Here is a 17,622-nt window from a genome sequence, read left to right as displayed (position 1 = left end):
ATAAATTTAATTTTTATTAATTGATTGATTCTGGGTAATGTCCGGGCCGGCCCTAGCCCTTAATCAAGGTTGAGTGAGGTTATGACTCGGAGTCTAATTCCAATTACAAAACAACACCATAACCTCTGTTTTTATACTGAAATAACATAATGATGAATCCATTTCACTCTGTAAGGATACAGCAGACGGAGTGGAGATCAAACAAAGATTGCCATGACGATCGGTCCTGCGCTGCCCTCATCTTACCTACTCCAGCGATCTGGGCCTACCAACATTACTTCATCCGGTACGTTGTTGCCATTCGAGGACTTTACTGCACACTGCCACTTCAGTTTCGCAACCAACTGGGCTATGTCTGTCCTGCATACAAGCTTCTATTTACCATCAGTGCGACAGATAGCCCATTATGCAGGGGATGTATGGACTATGGAGGGAGAAGAACGCCACAGCATATGCTTAAGGAGAGATGAAACGGGCACAGATCCTCCGATCTCCAACATCGCTCTCGAAAGACAGCAGCAGTCTAAAAAGATTGTTTCTAAAAGGTTGCTTAATTTCGGGGACAGCTCAAAATGGTTGGGGTAAGTTAAATCGATACGCACAATTGCCCAATCAAGGGAATCAATAGCCTAGTCAAAATAACTTATTCTATAAACGACAATGTAAATGATTCTTTGACAGTGTCTGTAAACGATTAAATTGTATGTATATCCCTGAATAAATGAAAACCGTCCAAGTAGTGTCAGACTGGAGCACGAAGAGATGAAACCATCGTTCAAGATATAACACTACCTCGTCCGGCCATAAATACAAATAAAAATGCATTTATTTTTAATGACGTAATGTAATGAAATCTTGTAATGAATGTATTTATTATAATATTCGAATTCAAAACTGGTCCTCAATCTGTTTAGCCAGGAATCTGTGGATTCACGTATGGTAAATGCCACTGTTTGTTCCAGAGATTTCTTAAGGGCGATTAAAATAAATTTTGATTCGAAACCTTGGAACATTGGTTTGTTACCGTTTTAATATAAGACCAGTGCACTATTTGAAGTTAAAATTAAGTTTGGCTACTTGTCTTTACAAGATATTTTTTCACTCAATTAATATTATCACAAACTGAAAAAGTGTTATATGTTGCTTTTGGATGGATTTGCGCGCTATCTCTTTTACCTGGTATTATTTTCATAGTATTATGTCCTATGGTATATTGTTATGGGGCAGTGCGGCCGATATTAATACTATCTTTGTGCTGCAGAAGAGGGCTATTCGCGCGATTTATAACCTAGGTCCTAAAGAATCATTAAGAGAAAAATTTAAAGAAATAAACATTTTGACTGTTGCTTCTCAATACATTTTTGATAATGTTTTGTATGTTCATAAGCACATTGAGGAATTTTCTAGAAACTGTGACATTCATAATGTTAACACGAGGAACAAACATAAACTTGTTATGCCTACTACTCGGTTGGGTCGAATTAGTAAGTCTTTTGTTGGGCGATGTATATGCTTCTACAATATGATCCCAGAAAATGTACAAAACAAATGTGTTACGAAATATAAAAGAATTGTTAAAAAACGTTTGTGGGAAAGGTTATTATAGCATAAACGATTTTCTTAATGACACCACGGACTGGGATTAAAGCGAACACCCTCAGGCTCTTTAATTATTAATGTTTATTGTACGATATTACATTGTAATCCATATTTTATATAAAAAAAAAGCCCGCTGAGTTTCTTGCGCCCATTCTTCTCAGGTCTGAGGCAGTCTCTTTTGAATGGGTGGTAGATTTTGACGTTCAATAAGTGATTATAAACTATTTTGAATAAAAATATTTGAATTTGAATTTGAATTGAGGTTATAGGGATGAATATGCGGTTAAACCACGCAGTTTCGATCTATTTAAAATATATGACACTTCTACCAAATACCATTGTCATGTGCGTGGCGTCAATCGAAATGTGGAAAGATTTTCCTTTGCCAGTCTTATACAATGTAAATTGTATCAAGGATAGTTTATAATACCACAAAGTGCTTACTCCAATAGAAATGGCAGTGCTAGCCTTCTCTAATTTAAAAGAAAGTGCAACTTATCATACCATCACGTTTTAACGAAACGATTCAAGGCTTCATTATAATCATCTGCGTCCGGCATCTCCTTCAAGTTTAATATTTTAAGGAAATAAGGTGACGTATAGTCGGATAGTATTCAAGGGCGAGTGCACGGCTTACCGCTTCGTTCCCCTCCAAGGAGCATGAATCAGAGATCTGTACCGTCAACTATGTACATTTTGAACAGCTGTGTGAAATAATGAGTATTTCTTTGAACATTAACATAACATTACCTATATGATTTAAATAAGTAGGTGTACACGTTTAGTTATTTAGTTAGTGTTAGATATTCGAACAATATTTTTTTAATTGAAAACCTTACAATATACTTAAAGTTAGCTTTATCAAATTATTATACAAATCATGACCGCGTGGAAGGGTGCCAAGAATTCGCGCTATATAGCCAGGCTGATCCGTTGTGAAAAAAATCCAGCCCTTCAGTCATTTTTAATATGATAGTAAAGCCAAAATTAAACTTTAATAACAGCCGGTGTACGTCTCAGAAATTGTTTCTTTCACGACCAGTTGTACGTACGTGGAGGCTTATAACAATATATAAATTGAAATTTCATGTTAACGGAAAAGTTTGGAAAATATAGAACCGTCAGCTCTTTTTCCAAAAAAAAATACATTATAATGTATATTGCGACCTCTAAAGACTGTACATTATTGTATATTTTTATTGAAAAGAGCGCAAAAAAAGAAGGCTGGGAGAGTTTCTTGCGCCGCTTCTTCTCTCTTAGAGCGCCATTTATTTCCGAAGCGGTAGTAGTATCTAGTAGTTATTAGAAATGACATCAAAAAGAATTCTAAAGGAATCAATTTTGAGAAAATAAATGCCTTTATGCCTTTTAAACTATGAGGTGCGTTTTTTTTTATCTCCGTTAGAGGTGTTCTTATCGCTTGGCGCTTTATTTGTATATACGCTAGTATATTGTAAGTCTGAATGGTTTTGACTTTCCTAAAATGAACCAGTTATTTATTTAAACCAAATAAGTACATCTCATGGTCCCGCTCAACTTTAACCTTCACTCAATGCAACGCGGAATAAAAATATGTCAAACACATTTCAAAGGCTTTGAGTGTTTCTGAGTGTGTTTTAATATAACTTCGCGTTATTTCGTATTTTGCAGCTGTTATGCAGATACAATAAATGTTAAAATAATATTAAATGGGGACTAGTAGGTACTTGCAATTACAGAAGTACAGTTAGACAAAAAAATATCTATCTAGCTAGCTATCGCCTACAATTCCACTCAATATTTTACCAGTGGTAGGTTCCTTTGCACAGGAAGCCGGCTAGATTGTGGGTACCACAACGGTGCCTATTTCTGCCGTGAAGCAGTAATGTGTATACATTACAGTGTTTCGGTCTGAAGGGCGCTGTAGCCAGTGAAATTACTGGGCGAATGAGACTTAACATTTTATGTCTCAAGATGATCCAATTATAGTGCCGCTCAGAATTTTTGGGTTTTTCAAGAATCCTGAGTGGCACTGCATTGTAATAGGTAGGGCGTAACAATTACCATCAACTGAACGTCCTGCTCGTCTCGTCCCTTATTTTCATAAAAAAAAACTCTTTGATCAATTTATGGATTAATTGTCATTAATTTAGTTCTATTTTTTTTTGCACGCAGTATTGCCACATGTGTAATAAATAGAAATAGTGACTCAACACGTTCACTAGACAATTACGACTGGGCGTATAGTGAAGGAGACAAACGTCCCACTGAGTCACAAACATGAAGTCACTTCCACGCGTTTCTCTTCTTCTTCTTCTCTTGTTCTCGTAACAAAACACGAGTTTCCTACTTACATAGTGAAATTTATAATCAGTTTAAATATGTTTTTCACATTTAGTGTAAATGGCTGTGGGTTTAATAGCTTAAAGCAAGTAATTTATATTAGATAATAATATTAATAATAAATTTACTTATTTCAGGCACCATTGCCCATATATTGTTAGTATTAACTTATTCTAGGATTAGTAATATTACAAAGATTTATTTTTAGATTTAAGAATAATATTCCATTTTCTATTAATAAAATTATGTACATTATTTAAGACTCTTAATATAATATTTTCATTTTTATTAATTCTATCCCTAATTGAAAAAATCTTTTTCCTCAGAATAGCATAAAAATCATCTACTCTGTATAAGGCAAACGTATGAGATGCACTACAAAAACGTGGTAATCCCAAGAACATCCTAAAAGCATTATTATATTGAACTCTAAAAATGTTCATAGTTTTACGTGTATGCTTCACCCACAAGTTACTTGTATAAAAGGACTGACAGTAAGTGGTGAACAGTAGCTTTTTGACATTCCTACTGCACTTCTAAAATCTTCTAATTATCATGTTCGCCCTAACTGACAAATTTCTTCTCTCTCTCTCTCTATATCATCATCATCACTCAAAGTGCTGGTAACAAAATGGCCTAAATATTTAAATTGATTCACATTTACTATCTCTTTTCCATTGAGATATATTGGAGGGACCATATAGTCAGGACCTCGCCCCGACCGAAACACTAAAACATTACTTTTTTTTTCATTATAAAGTAAACCATGTTTACTTGCATATTTTTGACAGATTCCCACCATCACTCTGAGTCCTCTGATTTAGGGACTGAGGAGAACCATGTCATCTGCGTAGCTCAGGTTATTAAATTTAGCACTTTAAGAAAAATAAATGCGATGAAAAATCTCGCTATATTTTTAATAAAAGGTGAGGGAGTGTGAAAATAAAATGCGTTATCTATAGATACCACCAATACGAAAGAAATGCAAAAATTCTTCGGTATTGTTACTTAAGAAGCGAATGAGTGAAGAAAGAATGACTTATCAAATATATATGGCGGGAGATCTCGTAGGACATTCGTCGACCAAATCGGGGACGTAGTGAAATAAGGAAAAGTCCGAAGCACCCGGAACCGGCCAGCAAGTATGTTAAGAGTACTGAGTATACAGGAGGTCCATGAGGTTTGTAAGAACAGGGCATTCTGTTGCCTTTGCCTATCCCGACGGGAAACAGGCGTGAGTGTTTTTTTTTGGACGAGACGAGTAGGACGTTCAGCTCCAGTGCCGCTCAGGATTCCTGCAAAACATAAAATTTCTGAGCGGCACTACAATTGCGCTCGTCACCTTGAGACATAAGATGTTAAAGTCTCATTTGCCCAGTAATTTCACTAGCTACGGCGCCCTTCAGACCGAAACACAGTAACGTTTATACATTACTGCTTAACAGCAGATATAGGCGCCATTGTGGTACCCATAATCTAGCCGGCATCCGGTGCAAAGGAGCCTCCAACTGGTATTACTTAAGGGTGGCAGTTTCTCAGTGATAATAAATAGTTTTACTTTCATTTATTTATTGCATATAAACTTACAAACTGCAAAGCATTCTATTTATAATACATGATATCGCCCTTCGTGAGTAGGTACTGTTGCCTCAGACTAATTTTCAAAAAAAAAAATATTTGTCAGCTAGATATCCCTTACTGAATGAATTTGGCTCTCACATATAAAAAAAATATCAGATTGTTAGATCCATATAATATAAGCTCGTTCAAAGTCTTTAAACATATAAAAAAACCTCTTCAGCATCTTAATATTAGCATTATTAGGATTCTTAAATTACAATAATTACATAAGGGTTATCGAACTTTACGTTGTAACCAAAGGACCGCCATATCGATTGGGGAATTCCTGCGTTCTAATAATGGCTTGCGTGTCGATGCAGTTCTAGGAAGTAGACGTAGTGTCGCTGAAGAACATGGCAGCACTCTGCGTCACAACACATGAATCATTGATTGATTGTTAACAGGCAGACAAATAGTTGAACTTTACCGACATAATTATAATCCTTGTTTCCCATAACTAAATATTTATTATTTAAATATCAAATAAAAAAACTAACAACCATTGGCCCTCTGAAGATATTGTTCTGAAAAAGGCAAGGCAAATATCTGGTTAAATAGTGTTAATTTCTATCAAATAATTATGTCATGGTATGACGTTGATTCATGACGGTGGGAGTCCTCTGGTGTTACGCATTTTAATATAATCTTACATTTTAATCAGTTATATTCAAATTTTTATTGTAATTGCAATTCTATTTATTACAAACTGCTATTTAAAGGGATGGTAAGCGGACTCCGTCGTTCATACTCTCTTGTAAGTATATTACAGCCATAGTTAAATACTCTATTTGATTGTAAAGAATGGCAGTTGAGTTTCTTGTATGTTCTCACGAGCTCTACTTTTTCCGAAGATATGGTAGAGTCAGTAATTTAAAAGAAATATTTATAGTGACGATTCAAAAGAATTTAGATCAAGCCTAATTGAATAAAGTTTATTTGCCTTTGAGTTGCCGATATTATTTAAAAAAAGGTTTTTAAGATACCCATGTCGTATCCACTTGGAAACAACCCGCAAGGACGGTAATTTCACAGTTTTCTTTTACCACTCATCTAACTTATAGTCCGCTCTGAAGATGTCCCGCGCAGGTGCGTGAATATCCTATTTCGTGTACTGCGCAACTATTCGTAGTAACGTCATTCCAAAACTATACTGAAGTAACAAGACAGGAGTGTAGGTAAGTCAATCTCGATCATTGAGATTTCTGTTCTATTAATAGTAATAACATTGTTACACTTTGCACACAAACTATCCAGTCCAAAACTAAGCATAGCCTGTGCGATGGTTGCCAGACAACACACATAAATACATAAAATATAAACAGACTTGGAAACAAACATCCATATGTATCATATAAATGTTTGCACTAACCGGGATTAAAACCCGGAACCTCTAGCTCAGTAGGCAGAGTAACTAACCACAGGGCTTCTATGGTTCGTATTACTGAGGGGTATAAAGTGAATAAAAGTTTATTTTTGTGTTACTGAAATAAAAAAATATGATCAATCAAATTTATGCACATTTATAAAATCCTATATCAAAATAACAGATTTTAAATGGTATTACGAATATAAAAAATAAACTATACAAGAAAAGTTAATATTTTAATGTTTTTTCTGGACCCGGCCAAAATTGTATAGAATTTAGGCGGATTCTTATGAGAAGTCAACTGGATAATAACTTAGTAATTTTACAAGTCTTGACTGAAACTACTTTATTTTATAAGCTAAATTAGGTAAGGCTTTGCAAAAAAAAAACAATTCACATGACATTGTTTTAAAACTGCGATTCGGAAGCCAGATGGTCTCATAATTGAAATGTATGTAGCCAAAATAGCGCGCGGCTGCTTGTATATTAAATTTCTCATTAAGATTAGCTCAAACTTGTCGCAAGGCTAAGTAAGGATAACGACCTTACAATAACAAGTTTGGATTCTTGTTTGAATTCCTAACTTGATAATGTGGCGCTTGCTTTGCGGATATTAATGATTGCTGACTTTTTTGGCGGTTTGTCGTTAATTAAGTATTCACTGATTTTAGTTGGATGCTCTGGTGTCCTAATAGGACATGGATTTTTAAGATTACCTATTAGGTAACCAGGTGTTTTTGGCGATTACTGCCTAGAGCATGACCCATTTATGGCAATTGATTAATATGGCATTTGACCCGAATTATTTCTTAATGTGAGGTCTATTTCGAAGTAATTTGCCTACAGTGCAATAACCATGTGGGTCACATGGTAAGTCTAGTTAGTAAGTCTTTTATTGGACAACGTATATGCTTTTACAATATGAGCCCAGAAAATGTACAAAACAGACGTGCTACCTAATTTAAAATAATTGTTAAAAACTTTGTGTTGTGATATTATACATATTGTTACGAAAATTAAAAAAGAAGCGCGCTGAGTTTCTTGCTTGGCCTTTGCCCGTTCTTCTCAAGTCTGAGGCATACTATTTCGAATGGCTGGTAGTTTTTCAAATGTTCAATAAGTGATCTTGAAACCTACTTTGAGTGAAAATATATCAATTTGAATAAGATACTGACCTCGAACTAAAATAAATTCAACTCAAATCTTTTAGTCAAGTTTCGTGATTGCCATATGGAATGGATTGCTGTAGACTGTAGAGCATAAATGTTGCTCTACTTCACCTTTTATCACGACATGTAACGCGTGACAATGCGTGACTAGTTTCGATGCCATCAAAAACAATTTTCAATTTAGTGAAAAAATAAAATAAAAAGTGAGATCCATGTAATACCAAGTCAATCAATTTATTGGGATCCTTCTGTCTTAAGTTATTACGTAATAAACTAACCTGTAGGTCTACTCTAATTCAACGAAAAACGAAGTTTCGATTGAAGGTTCGGATGTTTCCTACTACGGTTCTATTCGTTACGAAGTTTCGTCAGTACGTCATTGCTTGACATTTTGAATTTCTAAACCTACTCTAATTAATTTACGTTCCGAACGAAAATATGAAGATGACAGCTGTTTGTTTGGAATTTTAACGTCCTATTCTTTTTAAACGTCATTTTGTCAGAAGTTTTTACTTAAAAAAAATCCCATGTTTGTAAGATAACCTCGACCATTCTGTAAGTTTGACTTAGAAAAGTCGCTCCTGGCCGTTAAATCTATAATGTCTATAATCTATGTAATGTCTCATAAATCTAGGGAAGCATTATTCAATTGACTTACATCCTGTGGCAATCATGATTTGGATTTTAAGATTTCTTTTGGATCTCGGGTAAACTCGGGACTAAGAAGAAGCTATGCTATGCAGCTACTATGGTATTATAAAAAAAAGCGCGCTGAGTTTGTTGCGCCCATTCTTCTCAGGCCTGAGGCATTCATTTTGGAATGGGTGGTAGTTTTTTTGACTTTAAATAAGTGATTTCACATCCTATTTTGAATAAAACCCATTTAAAAATGATTTTCACTTCACTTTCGAACGGTGAGAAGACCGTGGGAGATGTCAACACTATAGAACAATGACGACATTATGAAATGTCTTATGACGACGTATACTAATACATATACAAGTCAAGCGTTGCAATATTATATTTCATGACAGTGTATAAACTAAAAAAAACTTGCGAGAGAGACGAACGTCTCCAACGGAGATACAACAAGATTGAAAAGGCGTTAGCTAATGCCAAACGTGGCGGACTGTTGACGACCTGTCATTAAAAATAGGACACAGTAACAATTGACAGGGCGACAAACTAAACGCTGGGAAGATGAAGTAAAAAGAGTAGCTGGACCTAAATGGATCCAAATAGCGAAAGACAGAGAGGCGTGGAAATCTTTAGAGGAGGCCTTTGTCGAAAGACAAGCTGTTTAACCTAACATATGATTTAGATTTAAGTTTATATTTAGTTAAGTATCATTTATAATATTTATGAACAGCAATAAAGGCTTATTTTATTTTATTTATTTATTACAGTAACAATTGATTCGCTTTCCTTACATTATCATATTAATATGTATGTAACATTTAGTAATAATCTAAGCTTTTCTCAAGTTAAACAATTTCAATATTAAATACTTCAACGTTGTTTAAGTTATCACTTCTGTCGGGCGTCCCGAGACGACACGTTTTTTTTACTTACTTTGCGTTAGGTCTTTATCGATCAACTTCTGAAGTACGACTATTACCAATTCTGTCATAAAAATATGTTTATTGAAGATGGTAGTGAAAAGTAAAAAATAGATTTTAGCAAATATAAGATTTAAAGAACCGGAGCGAAGCGGATTGAGAAATTGAAATAATTATCACGCACCGCAGCGTTACTTCCATTACAATATTAATAAATATAAATGTTTATTACACACGCCAAAATAACGGTTTTAGTGGTGTGCTGTGCCATAGATATAAGTTTACAAAAATCGGGGGCATTTCTCACGGCCTCCGTATTGTTCTTACTAATAGTAACTTGGAATTATACAATACATATTTGTCTATTATGTTCTACTTGTGTCCTGCGGTTTCACTTGCAAGCAGTAAATCATTGTGATGAAACAGGCATATTTAGTATTTTACCATTTTGGAAGAGTCTCTCGCAGAAACTATTCAGTTTAGAAAAGAATTATATTAGAAACCTCAATATCTGAATAATATTTGAAGACCTATCCATAGATGTATGGGTTTGATGTAAAAAAAATTGTGTGTTTCAGTTCTAAGTATGGGAACCCCCAAAATTTATTGTTTTTTTTTTTTCTATTTTTATTTATTTTTTGGAAAAAAGTGGTTGTGGCATACGGACAGACAGACAGATAGACATGACGAATCCATGAGGGTTCCGTTTTTTATTCATTAGTAGTAGTCCATTTGGCTACCGTACCCCAAAAACATTGATAGATCCTGTGTTATGATGTCAATTACTGATATGTCCCATATATCAGCAGTTATTCATTGAGAAAGTTTTAATTATAACTGCTGGGCTATTTTGTTTACATTCTTTAACACTGTCCAGAAGAAGTGACTCAGCAACACTGGTGGAGGAGACAAGAATGCTTGTGATAGACACTGGAATGTCAGAAAAAATATTCTCAATAGCAGAAGCTACTTCCTAGTCAGAGTGAATTTTAGTATTGTTTATTATTAGATTATATTCAGAATTCCAGTCTATCGCTCATCCAGATTCCCAGTTCATAACTTTCCAAGTCATTTTTACTTTATTTGATGCATTTTTTATTATTTCTCTAATATGCATTGACTTAGCAATAGTACATACTTTCTTAAATAATATATAATATTTTTTTCATATACACGAGAAAATATACATCATGATTACATGATAATCTTTCACTATATAGTTCATATAGCAGTTGTCTGCTCCTATGAATACCAAATGTTGCCCAGTCATTAAATGACAAGCGACCATACATATTCAAATTCAAATATTTTTATTTAAATACGATTTAAAATCACTTATTGAACGTCAAAAACTACCACCCATTCAAAAGAGACTTTCTCAGACCTGAGAAGAATGGGCGCAAGAAACTCAGCGGGCTTTTTTTTTTTGGAAAATATGGATTACAATGTGATATCGTACAATAAACATTTATAATTAAAGAGCCTGAGGGTGTTCGCTTAATTCCCAGTCCGTGGTGTCGTTAAGAAAATCGTTTATGCTATAATAACCTTTCCCATACAATCGTTTTTTAACAATTCTTTTAAATTTCGTAACACATTTGTCTTGTATATTTTCTGGGATCATATTGTAGAAGCATATACATCACCCAACAAAAGACTTACAAACACGACCCAACTGAGTAGTAGGCATAACAAGTTTATGTTTGTTCCTCGTGCTAACATTATGAATGTCACAGTTTCTAGAAAATATAATTTGGATTGCTGTTTAAATTAAAATACAAATTTGAGAGTTTTTTCGAAACATTACCTCTATATTTCTCCATTCGCCTATTATTCACAGGAACACACATAAACTTTTTAATTGCAGTACATTTAATTACTTCAATATTAAAAGAGTCTAATTGACCAAAGAGTTTGGATCTCAGTTCACTAATTATTGACTCAGAAATAGGTTTGTAATTAGTAAAAATATTATCAATACAGCTTTTAGAGGTTTCGGTAACTCTAGTAGGTTCTAAGAAAATATTTGATGATTATTATAGGTATGATTATAAATTAATAATTAATTAACATAGATTTTATTCTGGCCTAGTGGATTTAACATAACATGAACGAAAATATTTCTCATTGAAAGCTGAAAATTAATTGAATGCAGTTAATTCAAAAAGATTTACGAACGCTTCAAAAGAGATGACTTCCAGACTTCCAGATGTACAAACACAATAAGGTCGACGTCCTCAGACCAATTGATACCTTAATGAGTTAACTGTTAATATTACTTTGTTATTTTTATACAAAACGGGTCGATATACTCTCTCTGGATGTACCTCTCAGATGATTTGAATCGATACATTATATATTATTTAATTACTTATTTAAGCAAATTTTACAGCATTTCTATTTTAAAAATGAATACTTTAAACAATATAGATGTTTTGCCTTTTAAAAAGTTAGACAGTTTAAATTATAATGAAATAATAACGCTTATAATAATATTCACTAGATTGTTAATATTACGGTAATTATAATATAAAAAAAGAAGAAGAAGTCCTGAATAGAGGCATACCTCATAATGCTACGAATATAAGCAAAATACAACAATAATATAAATTGTATATTAATTATGATAATTTTATTAACATTTTTTTAAGCGTGACGTGTCTGTAACTACGATAAATATAAAAAAACAAGTAGGTAATAAAAGTTGTGCTCATGTATCGAAGCCAAAAAAAAGTGTTAAAGTTTGGTCGGTTTGTTTATCCAACATTTTCTGATATTGATTTTGGGCTAGGTTGCATCGACTGACTATAGCAATAACAAACATGTTAAAGTACCGGTTAAGCAAAAAATATGTTGCGCCATTTGACAAATTTTAGATGACTTAACCGTGACCGTCCAATCGTCACCGGTTAAAGCTATTGTTAATGTTAAATAGCGACCTGTAAAATGTTTCAAATAAATATTCGATATTGACTTGATTAATAATTAAGTCTAAGATTAATTTTTTATTTCTGATATAAATTACAACTATATGTTTTTTTTAATAAATTTTTGATAAAGAAGTTTGCTAAGATGAAGAAGGCTTTGCTGTGGTTAGAATTATGTACCATACGTATACAGTAAAATCTTCCCTTAAGAAAATACCATTAAAGTGGGTTGAAACTTGGAAACAAATAGGCGAAGTCAATCTTTCACACAAAGAAACAAAAAATCTTTCACTTAAGCCAAACAATTACACGAATGTCAATTCGAATTCTTTAAACTCAATACTAAGTCAGCGAGATATGCATGAAACTATTTTCATGTAGTTTTAGTAAAATACATTACAAATTTATCAAACTAAATTTTAATCATCAGATATATTTTCTCTTTTCTATAAAAACGTTTCAGCGTAAAGGTACTCTTATTTGTCTTCATTTTCATTATCTGTCATGTTCATCTTTAATGGTTTTCTTCTATCGAGAAAATTAATGTAAATTAATATTATAGTCAATGACGTTCTATACATATGGACATATCATACGCAGTCTGATAACGGAACGGCAAAAGTGCGCTTAAAGACAATGTAAGCACACTTTTCTACTTAGTCGTGTGCCAACTGTGTGTCAATCAACAAGCCTAAGTGTGCTATAAAAAGTGCTTAAATAATACATTAACGACTGAAAAAGCAGATAGTGTGACTTATCATCGGTAAGGGTATTTTATTTATATAAGATTGATATGCAAAAAGCTTAAGTAATTTAATAAAAACGAATATTTCTTCATTAAATATAATACAATTATTGACAAGTCGCCAGAAAAGATCCGCTTGTCAGAATGCGACACAGTCAGAAATGAAAACAATAGAGTCGCTCTTTTTAACCAACTTCAAAAAAGGAGGACGTTCTCAATTCGTCGGTTTGTTTTTTTATGTTTGTTACCTCTGTATCTTAACTTTCGACTGGGTGAACCGATTTTGATAATTTTTTTTTTATTTGAAAGCTGGTCCTTCCCGTGTGGTCCCATTTGGTCCAGATCTGACAATGGCAACCATTAGAAAACCAAAAAATCTTTATAAACGTAAATTTGCTATAAGTATGTGCGCAACCAATTTACGATAACTCAATATCGCGCCAACCGATTTCGATAATTCCGTTTTTTATTGGAAAGTATATACTTCAAAGGTAGTTTAGTGATGGTTTGGTTAGGAACTGCTTATGGGATCCACGACAAAGTAACTTAACTCTTCAATTCTTAGGATCAACGATATTAGGCCGAAACTTTTTTATCTATCCGGATATTTGAGTCACCTACCGTAACGTCGTAATGGTCAAGTAATTGTCGTAGTAAAATATGATGATGAATGGAACTCCTTAACGACTTACAGTAAGGGTGCGATGCGAGTTAGTATAGTTCAATTTCACTAAAAATCTAAATATAAAAAAATATTAACAAAAAAACAACCGACTTCAAAAACACTATTCCAAAACAATAGAATATGATATGCACTAAAAAAGTATAAAAATAATTGCGTATTTTTATACAATCTAATTCTAGGAATTATTATTGTTATTTTTGAATCAGTGTCCTCCCGCCGCAGCCCCGCTCTCGCCTCTCGCCTCGGCACGTCGTGTGCGTGACTCAAGCAGATCTCACCTATGTATTTACAAACCTACCTTGGCTGACACCGAAAAAATTTTTAAGGCCTAGTGAACAATAATTAGCAATATTGTATTTTGTGTAATGTGAACGGCTAACAATAACACACTAGTGCTATTTACACGTTAACTCGGAAGTATCGTCACCTAGTGATAATCGATACTTATTTACTAATACTAATTTGTAAATATGTAAAAGCTAATATTTTTCAGCTTTCCCGTATCCGAGGTAATAAAAGAGAATTGGCGCCAGTTGGTTGCAAGGGAGAGATGTGAAGAAATTTACAAACCAAATAAGCATATTTATATTTCACTACTAAAGTTTTTAAGTTTTTTGGATTTAACCACATTTAAAATTTGACAAAACCTGTCATACAAATATATATTGATGTCCGTTTACACTACATATACCAAAAAGATACCCTGGAAAAGATATCTTAGTCTAAAAGACAAATTTTATTTAATTCAAGTAACCTAACATTTAAATAACTGGTTTAACTAATTATTTTATGTGAATAAAAATATTATATTTGAGTATTAGTTTCTCTCATACCTTAACTTACTAAATCCAAATCCCTTTAGAACGTAAAGAAGTAACAAATATAAACACAAGCAAATAAAAAAACAAAAAAACATAGACTGACGAATGTAAACTATAGCAAACCTCTTTTTCATCTATGTTCATAAAAATACCTAACTGCTACTCCACTGATATCACTGTCCAAATCGGGTTCTAAATTCAAAATACGCAGTTGAAACTGAAATAGTGTTTACATTGCTGCCTATTCGCCAATAATATTTTAAACAACTTAGTAAACGCAGAAATGTATAAATATGGCAGTCGAAGCTTGTTATGGTGTCATTTGTGGCATGTGCCATATTTCGGCTTTGATTTTGTATGAGGTGCATTGTCTATTATATGTATAGAACGTCATTGATTATAGTCTAAAAATCAGGATATTTTGAAATCGGATCTGTCAATGTCAATAATAAAAAACAAAGAAAAAATAATCAGCGTTTTTTGAAGATGAAATCTTAAATTGGATTAAATTGGTGTTTATGAATTCAACTTTCAAAGTAGAAAAATTGGGAGAATATTTTCATATAGCTCGATTTCTTCGCTAGTCTTAAAGGCGTATTATATCAAGTAATAATAATAACAAAAAATAATCTTAAGTATATATTAAAATTTAGATAGAATATAACTATCTACGTCGCACATACCATCATTCCATACTATCTATATTCCTTCTAAATTTATTACTATACTACCTACCTGTAATTACATCTTTTATTTCAAAATAAATGCCTTTTTATAACTGAGTTTTAGGAATTATCATTATGTATTATGTCTAATATTTTGTCATCTTTCTATTTTATTTAGTCTTATATTATAATCTGTCACATCGGTCGCCGTCGGTTCAAATCCTTTATTTTTTTTTCTAGGTTGTTAAATAAAATATATTATAAAAAAAATATTACTTAAATTCAATATTTATATAATAATAAGTTATTATAACATAATTTTAGTAATAATAATTTATTAAGATAAACAAAATCGCGATGTAGCCCAAGAGTATCTACGGGAATAATTATTGTTAATTCAAAGATAACGTACTATTTAATCCTCTCAAAAATATTCTATTTGAATAAGTAAAACTGGTGTTCTCTAAGAATCAAGTTAGTTCCCAAGTTATCACGTTTCAGACTTAATAAGTTATCCTCGTCGTAACTTGTAAGGCGTATTATAATGAGGGCGGCTTCCTGTTCTATATTTAAATCCTTTTATCTCGGTGTCTGTGGACACGCCACGTGACCGGATGCTCTGAACGTATTGCTTACAACGAATTATGAAGTTTTGCGGCTTCACTGTTTTACATAACATATTTTATGAATCTTTCTTACGTAAATAATCGTTAGAATTATGTGTGATTATGTGCTATGTAATATTTAAATTACATCGATCAATTACAATTTAATTATATTGTGTTTTTTTTTGTTATTTTATTTTTGTTTGTATTTTTTACAGGAGCCGAGAAAATAGTTTAGCTTCGGGTTTTTTTAATAATCTCCATGGTAGCCACGTGTAAGTTTCGTTTTATAAAATATAATATTATTAACAAACCAACTAACAAAAAATATATATTAATACGTTTGTGTTTTATTTATTTAAATTTATCAATTAACATAACTTATAGCTTGAAGAGTGCAAGTGGTAATGGGAATTTTGCCTTTTTAATTTGGGGATTATAAGAAAATAAATATTATGTAAATTTTTATATATATTAAAATAAATATTTACTATAATAATTATTTATACATAAAATTTGTAGTTAAATACTGCGGGGGGTGATGGATTTTTTTTATTTTTATTAATGAAGCTTACAAATTACTAATCAATAATTAAATTTAAAGTTTATGCCAATAGATGGTCCAAGCAAGGCTTTTTAAAATGTTGCATGTTGATTGCTTCTAATTATTATATACACATTACAACGCTGTTTCTTCTGCATATCAATGATATGCAGAATGTTGGACACCTCCAACATACATTACTATGCAGACGACAGCACTCGTGATGCCGTATACACGGGCTATGCAGGTCTCTCTCGGGAAATCGTTGACTAGTGCCGGGAGAAACTTATGTCTTCTATCGAGTCCTCTCTTGAGAAGGTCACGGAATGGGGTAAATTGAACCTTGTCCAATTTAACCCCCAGAAGACTCAACTAAAAAACTCAACAAAACTCAACCACTAAAAAAACCCCATTTGCCGTATCACCGCTCTTCGACAACACTCCCCTTAAAGCCTTGCCTAGTATCGGAATACTGCGTCTTGAAATTTCGAGCGATTGCCAATTCCGTGGCTGTCTGGAGGGCAATGCCAAATTGGCTTCGAAGAAGCTGGGTGTCGTTAATAGAGCACGGAAATACTTCAAGCCGGCCCACATTCTAGCGCTCTACAAAGCGCAGGTCCGGCCACACATGTAGTATTGCTGTCATCTCTGGTTTGGGGTGCGCACCCCAGTATCCGCTCGATCCATTTGACCGCGTGCAACGTAGAGCAGATCGAATTGTCGTGGATCCAGTGCTCTGTGAACGGCTGGATCACTTGGAGTTGCGTAGAGATGTCGCTTCATTGTGCGTCTTCTACCGCATTTATAACGGGGAGTGTTCCGAAGAGCTGGTTAACCTGATTCCTGCCGCCGAATTCCACCTTCGCACGACACGCCACAAGTTAGGATATCATCCCCACCATCTGGATGTGTCCTCCACAGTGCGGTTTTCAAGGAGCTTTCTTCCATGTACTACAAAGCTGTGGAATGAGCTTCCTTGTGTGGTGTTTCCGGAA

General features: G+C 33.4%; 1 protein-coding gene across 2 annotated transcripts in view; it reads left to right on the top strand.

The window, feature by feature from the left end:
* The window catches only part of LOC126968837 (tumor necrosis factor, alpha-induced protein 8-like protein 2 A), a 53,165-nt gene that overhangs the window by 5,338 nt on the left and 30,205 nt on the right, over window positions 1-17,622 (top strand). Inside the window, exon 2 of one of the 2 annotated variants that reach the window (XM_050813989.1) lies at window positions 16,302-16,358. The exons of the other annotated variant lie outside the window; for it this stretch is intronic. Within the exon in view, the coding sequence (XP_050669946.1) occupies window positions 16,346-16,358 (13 nt within the window). The 5' untranslated portion in view covers window positions 16,302-16,345. The remainder of the gene's footprint in view (window positions 1-16,301; window positions 16,359-17,622) is intronic. 2 annotated transcript variants of the gene reach the window in all.

Source organism: Leptidea sinapis, chromosome 16 (assembly GCF_905404315.1).
Source record: "Leptidea sinapis chromosome 16, ilLepSina1.1, whole genome shotgun sequence".
NCBI lineage: Eukaryota > Metazoa > Arthropoda > Insecta > Lepidoptera > Pieridae > Leptidea > Leptidea sinapis.
Note: the sequence above shows the minus strand (reverse complement) of the source record. Positions and strands in the feature narration are given on the sequence as shown.